The 13,106-nt window shown below is 33.8% G+C and overlaps 1 protein-coding gene across 2 annotated transcripts in view; it reads left to right on the forward strand.

The window, feature by feature from the left end:
• Positions 1 to 1,437: 1,437 nt before the first annotated feature.
• cfap221 (cilia and flagella associated protein 221) overlaps positions 1,438 to 13,106 on the forward strand; it is a 30,227-nt gene continuing 18,558 nt past the window's right edge. The window contains exons 1-8 of one of the 2 annotated variants that reach the window (XM_041262833.1): positions 1,438 to 1,489; positions 2,057 to 2,174; positions 2,632 to 2,806; positions 3,432 to 3,532; positions 4,466 to 4,552; positions 4,650 to 4,745; positions 5,687 to 5,784; positions 11,239 to 11,342. In XM_041262833.1, coding sequence (XP_041118767.1) covers positions 2,680 to 2,806; positions 3,432 to 3,532; positions 4,466 to 4,552; positions 4,650 to 4,745; positions 5,687 to 5,784; positions 11,239 to 11,342 — 613 coding nt within the window. In that variant the 5' untranslated portion in view covers positions 1,438 to 1,489; positions 2,057 to 2,174; positions 2,632 to 2,679. Of the gene's footprint in view, positions 1,570 to 2,056; positions 2,175 to 2,631; positions 2,807 to 3,431; positions 3,533 to 4,465; positions 4,553 to 4,649; positions 4,746 to 5,686; positions 5,785 to 11,238; positions 11,343 to 13,106 lie in introns of both variants that reach the window. The other variant, XM_041262832.1, reaches the window with a different exon arrangement.

The following is a 13,106-nucleotide window of genomic DNA, read 5'->3' on the forward strand; positions in this document are numbered from 1 at the left end:
GTCATAATCACTCCGAAATAATACACCTGATGCCTAGTGCTAATGTATATAAAATACAACACTTAAATGAGTTTAACATAAGAAGAACATAGGAAAGGTTACAAACGAGAGGAGGCCATTCGGCCCATTTTGCTCCTTTGGCATTTAGTAGCTTATTGATCCCCAAATCTCGTCAAGCAGCTTCTTGAAGGATCCCAGTGTGTCAGCTTCAACAACATTACTGAGGAGTTGGTTCCAGATTCCCACAATTCTCTGTAAAAAAAAAAAAAAGTGCCTTCTATTTTCTGTTCTGAATGCCCCTTTATCTAATCTCCATTTGTGACCCCTGATCCTTGTTTCTTTTTTCATGTCGAAAAAGTCCCCTGGGTCGACATTGTCAATACCTTTTAGAATTCTGAATGCTTGAATCAGATCGTCGCATAGTCTTCCTTGTGCAAGACTGAGTAGATTCAGTTATTTTAGATTGTCTGCATATGACATGCCTTTTAAAGCCAGGAATAAATCTGGTCGCTCTTCTTTGCACTCTTTCTAGAGCAGCAATATCCTTTTTGTAGTGAGGTGACCAGAACTGAACACATTATTCTAGATGAGGTCTTACTAATGCATTGTAAAGTTTTAACATTACTTAAGTTCAACACTTTTCACTATATTCAGCATTTTGTCCAGCAAAAATTAAGAGAAGCTGAAGAGATGTGTGGAATACAGCAATAAGTGGAACACAGTCTGTAGATGTATGTATTTATTTGGCAGTTGCCTTTATCCAAGGCACGTTATTTTCAGATCTCTGAAAATGAATTCCTGAGAAAATGCTATATGTTTTAAGATATTTATAATTTATTTAAGACATCTCTAAATTAACAGGAAGTCATTTAAAGATATCTTTAAAGGGTTAAGGTAACCACGGCAGATTTTTGCTTCTATATTTAGGACGGTACAATGCATATACCTTGTAAATTATAAAGAATTCCTGCGCTTATTTGTATTTATTTTTTAGTAGGACTTGAAGCTGGAGCAATTGTATTACCAAGTGCGTGACAGTTGTGATTCGTGTCCAGTATTAAAACAACTTCACCCTGCTGGGCAGACCAGCAGCACCTGTACTTTTCACACACTGCAGTGCAAATACTCGACCACAACAGTAAATGGGGGTGCTTTTTACAGTGACACATCTGCTTATCTGAACAACTTCACCTACGTACAAGTCCATGTCTTCTCCACTGATATCGAGTCTGTCAAAACCACACAATACGCGGCATGTTCAGTGGCCGCTTTGTACGACTGTAACATTCGTAAATAACAGCTTATTGCCACAGTAACAAACACAATACCACCTGCTATAACCTCACTGCTCATGCAACGCAGGCCTGCTGATTAAGTAAACGCTCCACCCAGTTTACGTCCCAGCCAGGAAGTTGGTAACTAGTATTACCATGGCGACGAGAATGTTTGGAGGAAGTTGTGCATTCGTTTTTGCACAGTAGTGGAAGAGGTACAGTGTTTACTTTTATTAAAATTCAGGAAAAGCAGCGTTTTTACTGAGACTTTTGGAGGGAAATATTTTTGAAAAACGTAAATATGTACCTATTATATCTTATGCCTGTACAGTATGTATTTGGAATGGGTTACTACATTGTTTTTTTGTTTGTTTGGGTTTTTTTTTTTTATGTTTTTGTGTACGATAATATGTGTAACTCTTAACAGCCCATATTATAATCATCTTTAAATTGAAACAAGTGTATTGGTGAAGTACGCGCAGTCACACAGCATTGAAGTTGGTTAACGTTTAAAAAGTGTTAAAATTCGCATTTGAAAATGCAACATAACCCTGCTTCGTGTACTGTGAATTTACCAAGGATTTATTGCGCTTTACAATACCTCCGTAAAGTCTTTAGAGATAAAAATAGCTCTTCTGTTTTAAATCTTACTAAAAACAAAAGTGGAAAACTAAGTAACTCACGTTGCTTAGTGTTTGATTTCTTAAGAAATGTTGGTATATTTAGTTTTAGCTCTCAGAAGAATGATTTGTAACAGTTGTGCATTTCTATTCGTGATGTAGGTCTCAAACCCTTTCAGTGCCACCTCTCCTGTCATTAACCAGCCTGCTGCTTCCCCATTTGACTGACATGCTTTGACTGTTGAGTTAAAATGAACTAGGAAGAAAATACTATCGCAAAGTAAGGCAATCAAGCTGAGGATTTTGTTTACCTGATTTTTTAACCAAAAAGATACATAACGTGTTCCTTACAAAAATGCTCATGTGAGACCTATAGGTAATGCAAACAGATTCCAGGAAAGACTTCTGAAATTCTCATGTTAGCTTTAAATAGGGACATAACCCATTTTAAAGCTGTTTACGAATCTTACATTTTGTATTTTGATTTATATCTTAATTTCTTACTGTAAGAAAAACGCTGTTTTATGGCCCTGGTATTTTTATATGCTGTACAGTTTAGTGATTCCCTTTACAGAAATGAACAGTCTTGTGAGGTCAAGTGTAAGGTCACTTGACAACTGTCCCAAACAAGTTTAAATATTTAAACAAAAATATTGTGTTTTTAGATGAGATAAACCTTTATTATTATTATTATTATTTTTTTTTTTTTTTTTTTTTTTTTTTTTATTCACACAAAGGTTCTGAAAGCCCTGCTTTGTTGAGCTGCTAAAAGAGCTGTGGAAACAATGGAGGTGGTTCAACCAGATCTACAATTTAGTAAGACCTTTAAGAAAAAAACACCTCTCCCATTGGGCCAGCTGGTGGAAGAATTCAGGAAAGGAAAAGAAGTACCAAATCACCTTTTGGAAACAAGTATGACATTATATTTTATACCTAGGGCAAAAGAATACAGGTCTATATTGTTAACTATATATATTTTTTATATTTTTAACTGATTAATAAAAGCCTTTAGGGCAGTGTAGGTGGTGCAGTAAGTTAATGCCTTTTACCTCTTGTGTGGATGGAGTCTGGATTTCTAACATAAACTAGCAGTGTAATCAAGTTAAAAAAGAGAAACACTATTTTGCACGATTGGTAATGGGCACAAAGTATCAAAAATAAGTATTTCTTCAGTACAGACTTGAGGCATGCTAGTAGCTCACATTGCTATTTCTATACCTCTCCCTGTGCATAGAACATAATTCAGTCTCAAGCTATGCCAATGCAGAACCTTTCATCACCACCATAATGTATTTAAAAAAAAAATCTGTATTTCGTTGTGTCCTCATTGCTGATATAATCTGATTATAAACAATTCAGCCTTAAGAATAAGCACAAGGTTACGGTATCAGCATTGAGAGAGCTCCATTGCAGTCCTTGGATTGTTCTCATTCAATTGGTAATAACATTTTGGTTCAGGTGGCTTTTTTCCACGTTGCTTGTTTAATTAACAGTGATTTGATGTTTTGATCTTTAAATATTTCATCCTTTCTTCCAGAGGTTTATGCTAAACTACAGAAAAACAATGCTATTGAGGCAGTGCCTGCTGTGCTGCATTTTGGTGGTTTTGAACTGGGGAAGAGTTATCAACAGGTCCTGGTGAGTTCAGAGCACAAAAATACATACAAATCCTGACTCTAATATTCAGTTTTGCACAGCTGAACTATATTTAACCTGGCATGACATGTTTTTGTTTTTTATTGTTATTATTACTGTTGTTATTCTGACGTTTTTTTGAAACGTTTGTTCTCCTTTTGAACATCTTTCATTGAACCTTTTTCTAGGAATTACAACCTGTAGTTTCACACTATCGTGATTTGTTACTATTCAAAGTACATGAAACTTCCTGCACAGTACTCTCTATTCGCTTGTATACATGCTCTCTATGCTACCTGTGTATTATCCCTAGCATTAAATAATTGCACATGGTATCATATTTTTCGGTATTTAGTTTTCAAAAACTGTTTTAAGGATATCAGTGCCATAATTAAAATGTAGTCCTTGGTAAATCCTGGTTTTGGAAGCTCATTTAAATAAACAGGGTTGCATTTGAGGAAAAGGTCCCATTGGAATGATACTCACTCCTGGTGTACTGGTCAATATTGAAATCTATAGATATACAGTAGTGCTATGTACATGCAATTGTCAAAACAAACACGGTCCATCCCACATGAAGGAAAATAGTTTGTTCTCCATATAAATAACACTGTTTGGATTTATAATTTAAAAATGATTATATATCAGTGACTTTATTTGGAGCAATATGCATTTTATCTGACTGCAATCTGATGTAGTTATTGTATCTATCAACAGCTTTTTTTTGTTCAGAAAAAAAGCGACAAATTAAACGCTTTAACCCAGTAAAATGGGTAGTAGTTAAACATTACCCAAAAAATAAGTTTTTAGCAATATTATATATATATATATAATATAATATATATATATATATATGATAATGTACTATTACTGTGCTGTTATTTTTTTAACACTTAATAAAATAATAAATGTAATCACTGTTTTTTCTTTTTACAGAACCTGGTGAATATTTCCTCTGATGTAATAAATATCCATATTTTGCCAACACAAACAAAATACTTTCATATCAAGTATTCCAAAAAGGTGAACTTTAAAAAAAAAAAAAGAGGTTTTTGCAGGCTTGTTTATTAAAGCAAAAAGATAAATGCTTCATAATGTACGTTTCTTTTGCTCCTTATAGTATCGATTGGTCCCTGGGCTTTCTTACACAGTTACAGTCCAATTTTGCCCTGATGAATGGCGATACTTTTATGACAGTATCCGTGTTCACTGTAAGGTGAGTGTCTGAGCAGTTATTTACTGCTGCTATTAATGCTAATGCAAGCAGCATTGGGCAAATCATGTTTAATTCAATATTGCATATTTCCAAATAGGATACTGTATATATTTTTCTTTTGTTAAAATGAGATTATTATTATTATTATTATTATTTATTATTATTATTATTATTATTATTATTGTTATTATTTTGTCATTTTGCAAACGCTTTATCCAAAGCGACTTACAGAGACTAGGGGGTGAACTATACATCACAACTGCTGCTGCAGAGTCACTTACAATAGGACCTCAGTTTTAAGTCTCTACCGAAGAACAGATCATAAATTGATAAAACATAATATACAGTTTGAAAAGCTACAGCCGCAGTCTGTCTAATAAATTATTAAACTGCATATTGGGTCTTATACTCAGAGGTCACAAAGCTTTGTTTTTTAATATTGATTTTCAGTATTAAGCTAAGGCTATGAAAATGCAATGTACAGTAGGTAATATCAGGTTGTATCAGGTATGCCTTAACCCTTTTAAAACTTTTGTTTGAGACGGATGAGTGTGTTCAGGCTTGTGGATGATATCAGACTTGTTTGGTTTTTGTGTGACACAAACTCTCTGGAGTGATGTTGAGAACTTTTTCGATTAGTTCTAGTTTCTGTCTCGTCCTTGGTTAAATAAAATGAGCATTAAAGGGGGTGTTAGTGTTCTAGTTGTGACAAATTTGTTTATGAAGTAGGTTTTGTCATTCTTTTTTGTTTGGGGAAAGAATGCAGTGGCTAAAAAATATTTACTTTGCGAGCATGAGTGGATTTTGCCTTACTACTGAACCTGAACGCAGCAAGTTTCCATTACAAACTTGATGCATGCTGAAGACCTGATGATGATTTAAATGTGATGTCAAACATTTTAATTTACATCCAATAAGAGGAAATGTGTTATGTTTTCTAGGATGATACCCTTCTCATTCCTATACATGCATATCCAGTGATAAACGATTTGGACTTCCCTTCACACATTAACCTCTCCAGTGTTCCCCTCGGGCAGAGGTAAATATTAACATTAAATGCATAGTAGCATTTGCTAGTAACTGGCAGTTTCTATATTGATTTTGGATATTGGGATGTTGACCTAATCAATATTTTCTTTTATTTTGTTTAAATATAATTTTATGGCCCCCAAATGGCTCACCTGGTAAAAGCCCTGGCGTGCAGCGTGCAGAGTGAGTCATACAACCAGAGATTGCCAGTTCAAATTCTGGTTGTGCAAGGTAGCCAGTCTTTGCTGGGGACTCTGGGGGGGTGCCGCCCGGGGTTGGGGAGGTGGGATCCGGCTTAGACTGTTTCTCCTCACCGCTCTATGGCAACCCCTACAGGCCAGGTGCCGAGTGAGCTTGGCAACGGAGATTTGCTGGGCTGGTCTTTGTCCTCCAGAGGCTGGTAGCCTGAGCTGTGTGGGGAATCACTGCGGTGCATGAGAAAAAAAAATAATAATTGGGCATTCCAACTTCATATATATCATTTCTATTTCATTGTCATAAAGTAATTAAAGTCAATTATAAAAACCTTAACTACATAGTTACATACATCCATCCATTATCATTCCACTTCTCCTGATGAGGGTCGCGGCGACATAGTTGCATGTACAGTATTATATTTACTAAATAAGTTACTGTAATATCCAGGCTCATTGGTACACACCAAGTCAGTGGCAATTGTATTTATTTTTTTATACCAAGGCCCTTAATCACAATTAGATAATAGTAAACACCTCCGGTCTCTTAGTAATTCACATTCATACTCAAAGTTATATGTTCAGGCACATTCTTCTGTCTTCATTGTACTTGCAGATAACGGTCTCCCTCGGCTGTTTCAGACTTTAATAAAGTCACTTTATCCACTTGAAAGACTGTTATCTAGTTATTATGTACGTGTCTTGTCGTTATTGTTTTATTATAAACCATACAAATTGTCATAGCGAATCAGGTTCTGAGCAAATTATGAAGGTAACATGAATTGGAGTCAAAAGATTGGTGAAAGAAAACTCTTTAGAAAAATGAAAGTTTAGAAAATATATTTGTCCTATATATCTGCATTTGTCTTGATATTGTATATATTTAAAAAAAAAAAAAAAAAAAAATACTGTTGGAATAAATGTGTCCTGTTAGATAGCTATTCAAAAAGTGAATACAGCATGTATTGTATGGTTGAACATCTCTTATGGTAGAAGACAATATTTTTGTGCACATAACCTCTTTAACAAAAAATAAATAATCAAGGTTCAGAACTCAATATGCAGTCAGATTGTCTGTGTCAAGGTATACGTGGTACAAGTTTATTAAAAAGACAATCTTGATAATAAACAAGATAAGAGATAGCTCACAAACGGTTGGTGAATAAACATTCAGCAAGTTATTATCTGCAAACAGCAGACCATAAAGAAAAAATAATAATAAAATGCGTAAACATTTAAGATTCTTCCTCCTTTGGGATTAGGAGCTGTTAACAGTAATTGGTGTCTTTTATCTTTATTATTGCTGATTACAACAATGATACTGCAAAAAAAAATGTATAAACTGTATTGATATTGAAAAGACATGAAAGTCTAAAATGTATTGATATTAAGTATATTGCAATATTCGGTAGCCATGTATTCCTACCAGATTAACACGTCTCAAAAGTTCCTCCCATCTTTTCAAATAAATAACCTGGACTTTCATGAAGGTCAACTATTTGCTATCGTCAACCTATTGTCAACTATCAGTTTACCAAGGCATTGTATTGTAGTTTAAAATTAAACATGGTTAAGGGAACACTGCATCTTTATAATTCTTTTTTATTTCTTGGTTGTAGTCATCAGTCATATCCTGTGTTCTCCCGTGCTGATAAATTGGATCAGTGACTCACACTCACAGTGAAGCTAACAGCATATTCAGACATTTATTTGCTGCGACTTAAGAATTTACCCTCAGTAAGCTTTGTAACTTATGATGTGGGAAACAGGTGTCGTAATTGTCTTTGGTCTTAATTTAGTTGTTTGTTTACCTTTTTAACTATTTTAAAACAAATACAGAAAGATTAGTGAGACTTTTCCTGCTTTCATGGAATGGAAACTGGAATTGTAACATAAATTAGTCAAATATTTTATTTTATCATGTTTTTTGTGTGTGTAAGAGCACAGTTATTTGTTTAAATCTGTTTACATGGCGTGTGATTTAAAATGAAAGTAAGTAAACGGGTGAATGCATGCATGCATTGTGAAACATGTGAGTTATTTTGGTGACTTGCCTCGGTGAGGTGACACAGTGTGGTGAACGTTGGACAGAAAATCCCTGATTTATATTTCCATAAAGGATTGTACAGACATTTGAATGTGTCCAACAGATTGGAAAAGTAATGTTGGAAGACCAATTGAACCAGTTTCTCTTTGTAGTTGATGTGCCTTATCACTGCACTAGGTTTTCATTTTTTTTTTTTTGGCTGTTTGTTTAAGTTCTATGTCTTTTAAGGACTATCTGTCCCTTATAAAAGTTTCCGACAGTAATTATGCAGTTTAACATACCTCTCTGGGCATCACAATGCTTGTTTATACTTATGCTTTTACTTTGGTACACCTTTATAAGGGAGATGTATATTTACAGACTCTTTATTTGTTACAGGTGTTTCATGCTATTTGAATATTTGTTGTAGTCATACGCTTTCATAAACATTTTTGCACTTTGTCAGCTCACATGGTTGTTGACTATATACAACTGACCCATTGCCAATTGCAATGCCATCTGTATATGAGCAGTAACTGCAGTTTAGCAAGATAGTAGATATATTAGTCATTTCACCTATAGGACAGTCAATAGACTACCAAGTCTATGTTAAAGGTCTATAGTCAAAATATGGAAGATGTTAAAGAATACCTATTTGTTTGAAAATACTTTTCTTCCATGTGCCAGTATTTGTGCCATATATTTAGTTGATTTATTGTCTTTCCCTGTTTTTACATTTTATATTTGCATGGCAGATTGTAGTAACAGTAATCTCAACATTTATTATCTTGATAGATCTACACATTTATTGATATTTGTATTGATTATCAGATGCATTTTGAAAGGAGACATCTCCTGTTCTGTCTATTTTGCAATATAGTTTGGAAGATATTGTAATGTGTTTACAGGTGGCTAAGCTTTATTTCTCATAGGAAGACTACAAAGCTATGAAGGCACACATCTTTTTTATGATAGAGCTTGATACCCTGCTGCTGGTTCACACAGGATTCCTAGTGTAACGTTTTACGATCTCCAACGTCAGCATGTGATAAATGTGTTCCAGAAAAGACAATAACATTGACTATATTGGGTTTTGTATGTTGCAGATAAACTGTCAGTTTTAGTGCACAGATTTATGTGTGTTGGCCATCAGACAAGAGCCATTGCTCCTATTAAAACGAGGGAGGTTTACCGACAAAATGTAGAACATGGAGTAATTCAGATGTTTCCCAGTGCATAAATAAGTACAAGAAAGTTGCAAGCTTGCTAATACTATTTCGTGTGGAGATGTAGAACTATAATATAAAACAATGCCTGCAGAAAATGCTCCACACAATAACCATTCATTTAAATGTATTTGAAGATCTGGAGTATATTTTGTCATTGTTATTTGATATTTGTTTCAGTATTAATGTATGGATATTTGTATCTAGATTTGTTATAGTTAAGTCAAATCTTTCAGCCTTCTGGAATAAGGTTTCTGGAATAAGGTCAATATGTCTTGTAGAAAATAAGTAATATTTAATTTGTTTTACATGTCATTATAATAGAAATCTTTTACATATTGAATATTTGTCTATATATATATATATATATATATATATATATATATATATATATATATATATATATATATATAGCCAAGTAATCCATTAATGTAAATATTCAGAACTGTTATTTGTTCTTTTTTTTTAGCTTACTGTCATAATTTCTAAATTCCAAATTTCATGTTAGTTCCAATAATTTGTATCATATAGCCCCTTTAGTAGATATCACATCTTTATATGAACATTCCCGTTAGTGTGAAAGGTTTTTTGTCACATAATAACATAAAATAATTGCAACCCATTAGGACTGCTATTAGTGATTGTTTATCTTTTTTTTTTTTTTTTGAATGGTGAGCCTTTTGTACTGAAAATAGATCTTAGGGATTAACAACACTAGATCGCAGAAAGGAAACAGCTGTGATGTAAAATCGAAAGAAAAATTGTGAAATAATAGGCACAAGAAAGGAAGTATTTTCGCTTTGATGTTTTATTAACAATGTTACACTTTTCATTCTTTATGTGACATGTATTAGCAAATGTTTATACATGATTATATGGCCTTGATAAATTATATACTTGTTATTTACATGGCCCATGTGCCTGCCAGCAGCTTCATAAAATTGTGAAATCCCATTTTCCTAATTTATTTATTTTATGTCATGGGGATTAACAGGCACAAAAACACCTCTATTGCAAAGGGTAAAAATAATCTAATAAATAGCAAAGCCTAATAGATATTTGCTTTGCAACCTGTAATTAAAATGCAATGAGTGTTAAACAATACGTACAAATTCCATTTAGGTCTAGTTAAAGTGTAGTCAGCTGCAGCTGTGTCTAACTGGTAGCTTCTGTTTTGAAAACACTGAGCTCCTTGCCACTTTGTAATTAACAGAAATTAAAACAATATCTATAGTACTTTTCTGTATCGGTCGAAGTCTTACTATAAACACAACCAAACCATTTTTTCTCAACCTAATCAAGTGTCAATTTGCACATTAATTTTGCAGTTTATCATGTGTTTGCTATGCTTATTGTATGCATTTGCTATGGTTTGCCTGGGGTAACCATATATTTTTACCCTTTCAGCTTGTGTCTTCATGTAACACACGTGATTAACATTCATCATCTTTATCAATATTCATGAAAAAGTGTAATGTTATTCTAAATATATGTGCTAATTATTTTTAGAGAGCTTGCAATTTCATAGTATTTCTTTTGTGCCAAGGGCATTATTAAATGTTCTTTCCAAGTGTGCTGCCTTCCTTTCATTAATCATCTGGAGCCCCAGCATTTTGGGGCTGTATATGAAAGTGGACAAGTGCCAAGACATGTTAATCTTAAAAACCCAAGCATAAAATATTTCAGTTGACAATGTAAATTTCCATAGAAATATTAATGCTCTGTTTTGAACCTACCAGAGAACTTCTGTAACCAGTCCATGAGAAGCAAGTGAGCAAATTAGGGTCTGCTGTAAGTCACATCTAAGTAGTGAAAAAACTGCAAATCGTAAAATATGGTAAAAAACACCAAAGCTGAGTCTATTGGAAGCTTAGAGGTTCTAAAGGGAAGCTTTTGATCTATACATGCTAGATACACTGGCCCTATTCTCTCTGAACTATACCAGAATTACCATTAACTGTATTTTAGTTTCCTGTCATCTTATACAGTAAACCATACACATATTTTTACTCCTACAGCAAGACCCATATTATCCCTCTGAGCTGCAGCTGTCCGATTGACTTTGAGTTTGAGATTTGCAGTATTCAGCCTCACAAAGCCTTTACCATTGAACCACTTTCAGGTAAGTTATATTTTTGTCCACATTTGTTGATTTTTTGTGTTTTGGGTAACAGATATACAATGGTTAAGATAGAAACAGTGCTGCTTATGCTAGGAACATTCTGACAGCCCAGTCTAACACGTAGAGCTGTAGACAATCCAACACGAAGGATGCCATCTGTCAAGAAGTGTTTTGTTTCCTTGTTAAAATGCTGCACTTTGCTGTTCATTTTAGATTATAGATGTAAGCCTTCCACAAGATGAATGACGGTCATATTAACAACATTCAATAACACTTGGCATTACACTTGCAAACCCAAAATTAAAAGATTTAATTACAAAACCATTATCATTCAAAATGAAGTAAAAATAGCTCAGGGGCCAATATGTTCATATTTGCCAGCAAGTTCTTTTGTTTCTTTATTTTTGTTGTTGTCTCTCAAAGCATGTCATCTGAAAATGAGCCATTGTAGGGTGTTAGATTGGCAGTTTCACTTTTTGACAGAAGTCGTTCATCTTTCCATGTATAATTGAAGAATTTTATCATCTGCTCCCTGTTGTACACGGAAGCCATAAGCACTGTGTCATTTAGGTAAACAGTATTAGGTGAAATGAATGTAACAGATGGAACATCCGAGTACAGACTGCATGTATCCTTCATCCTTCAGATTAAATTATTGTATTAGTTTGTCAGCAAAGCATATTGCAAGCCTACAGCTTATAAAGATTAATGTACATCCATGAGGTTGTCAAGCCAAGAAATATTTTATTATTGTAAGGTTGTATTTAATGTAAGCACAATGGCTGGCTTGCCAGCCTACAATAATAAACTTTAAATACTGTAAATACAGTATAATCGTAAATCTCGAAAAACTACTCACTTCTAAATCTTTTGTAGTCTTTTTTGTATTACTCTAATATAAATACATGTTAATTTGGATTCATATGTTGTTTTTTTCTGACTTTATGTGAACGAAAAGACACACATTCGCCCGTTTTCCCATTGGAAATAGTGATATTTTTAAATATCACTGTCCTGGTCACAAAAGCAAAGTTTGTGGGGAATAATAGCCATTTTCTATACTTTTGAGGCATAAGCAATTAGGAAATAACACTTACTACCCAGGAACAAAAAAATAATAATAATTGTTACACAGTGTAATATAGTGTATTGTCTGATGGAATGGTCTTTCAACAATCTACAATCCTCTCGATAATAAAGCCAAGACAATGATGAAACAAGAGGATCTAAAGGCATTTTAGAAAAAATGATTTAATTTTTAGTACTCACTTGTGAGGTCTTCAGTCCATTGGATTGACCAGTCCAGAGTCCAGCCCATTATGTAATGGCAGTAAAATTAAAGAAGGGTTTGGCTCTGAATTAGTCTGAAAGAGCCACTGCTATAGATAAAAAATATGTGCCTACTAACCCAGTAAATAAGGGCTGATACAAATAGAACTTGTACATATTGTGCTCTAGGTGTTTTATGGTATATTATGTAGTGGAAAAAATACAATCAAACTAAATGTATCTTTTACTGGAATAGATTTTTATTATATCTAAGCTAATTTAATCAAACTAATATACTCCAGATTTTCAGCCTAACAGTAGCTGTTTAAACAAGCAGTCTGAAGCATTTCATCATATGACAATGACCAGTGCTGCTTGTCAAAATCAGATCTCTCTTAAAGTCCAGATCCCCAACAAGTGATTCATCACTACTTGAACCTGTAAACTGTTTTAATGAGGCACCTTTTTAAAGTTCAAGTGCAAGAGAGGAGGTAT

The sequence above is a fragment of the Polyodon spathula genome, chromosome 11 (assembly GCF_017654505.1).
Source record: "Polyodon spathula isolate WHYD16114869_AA chromosome 11, ASM1765450v1, whole genome shotgun sequence".
NCBI classification, from domain to species: domain Eukaryota; kingdom Metazoa; phylum Chordata; class Actinopteri; order Acipenseriformes; family Polyodontidae; genus Polyodon; species Polyodon spathula.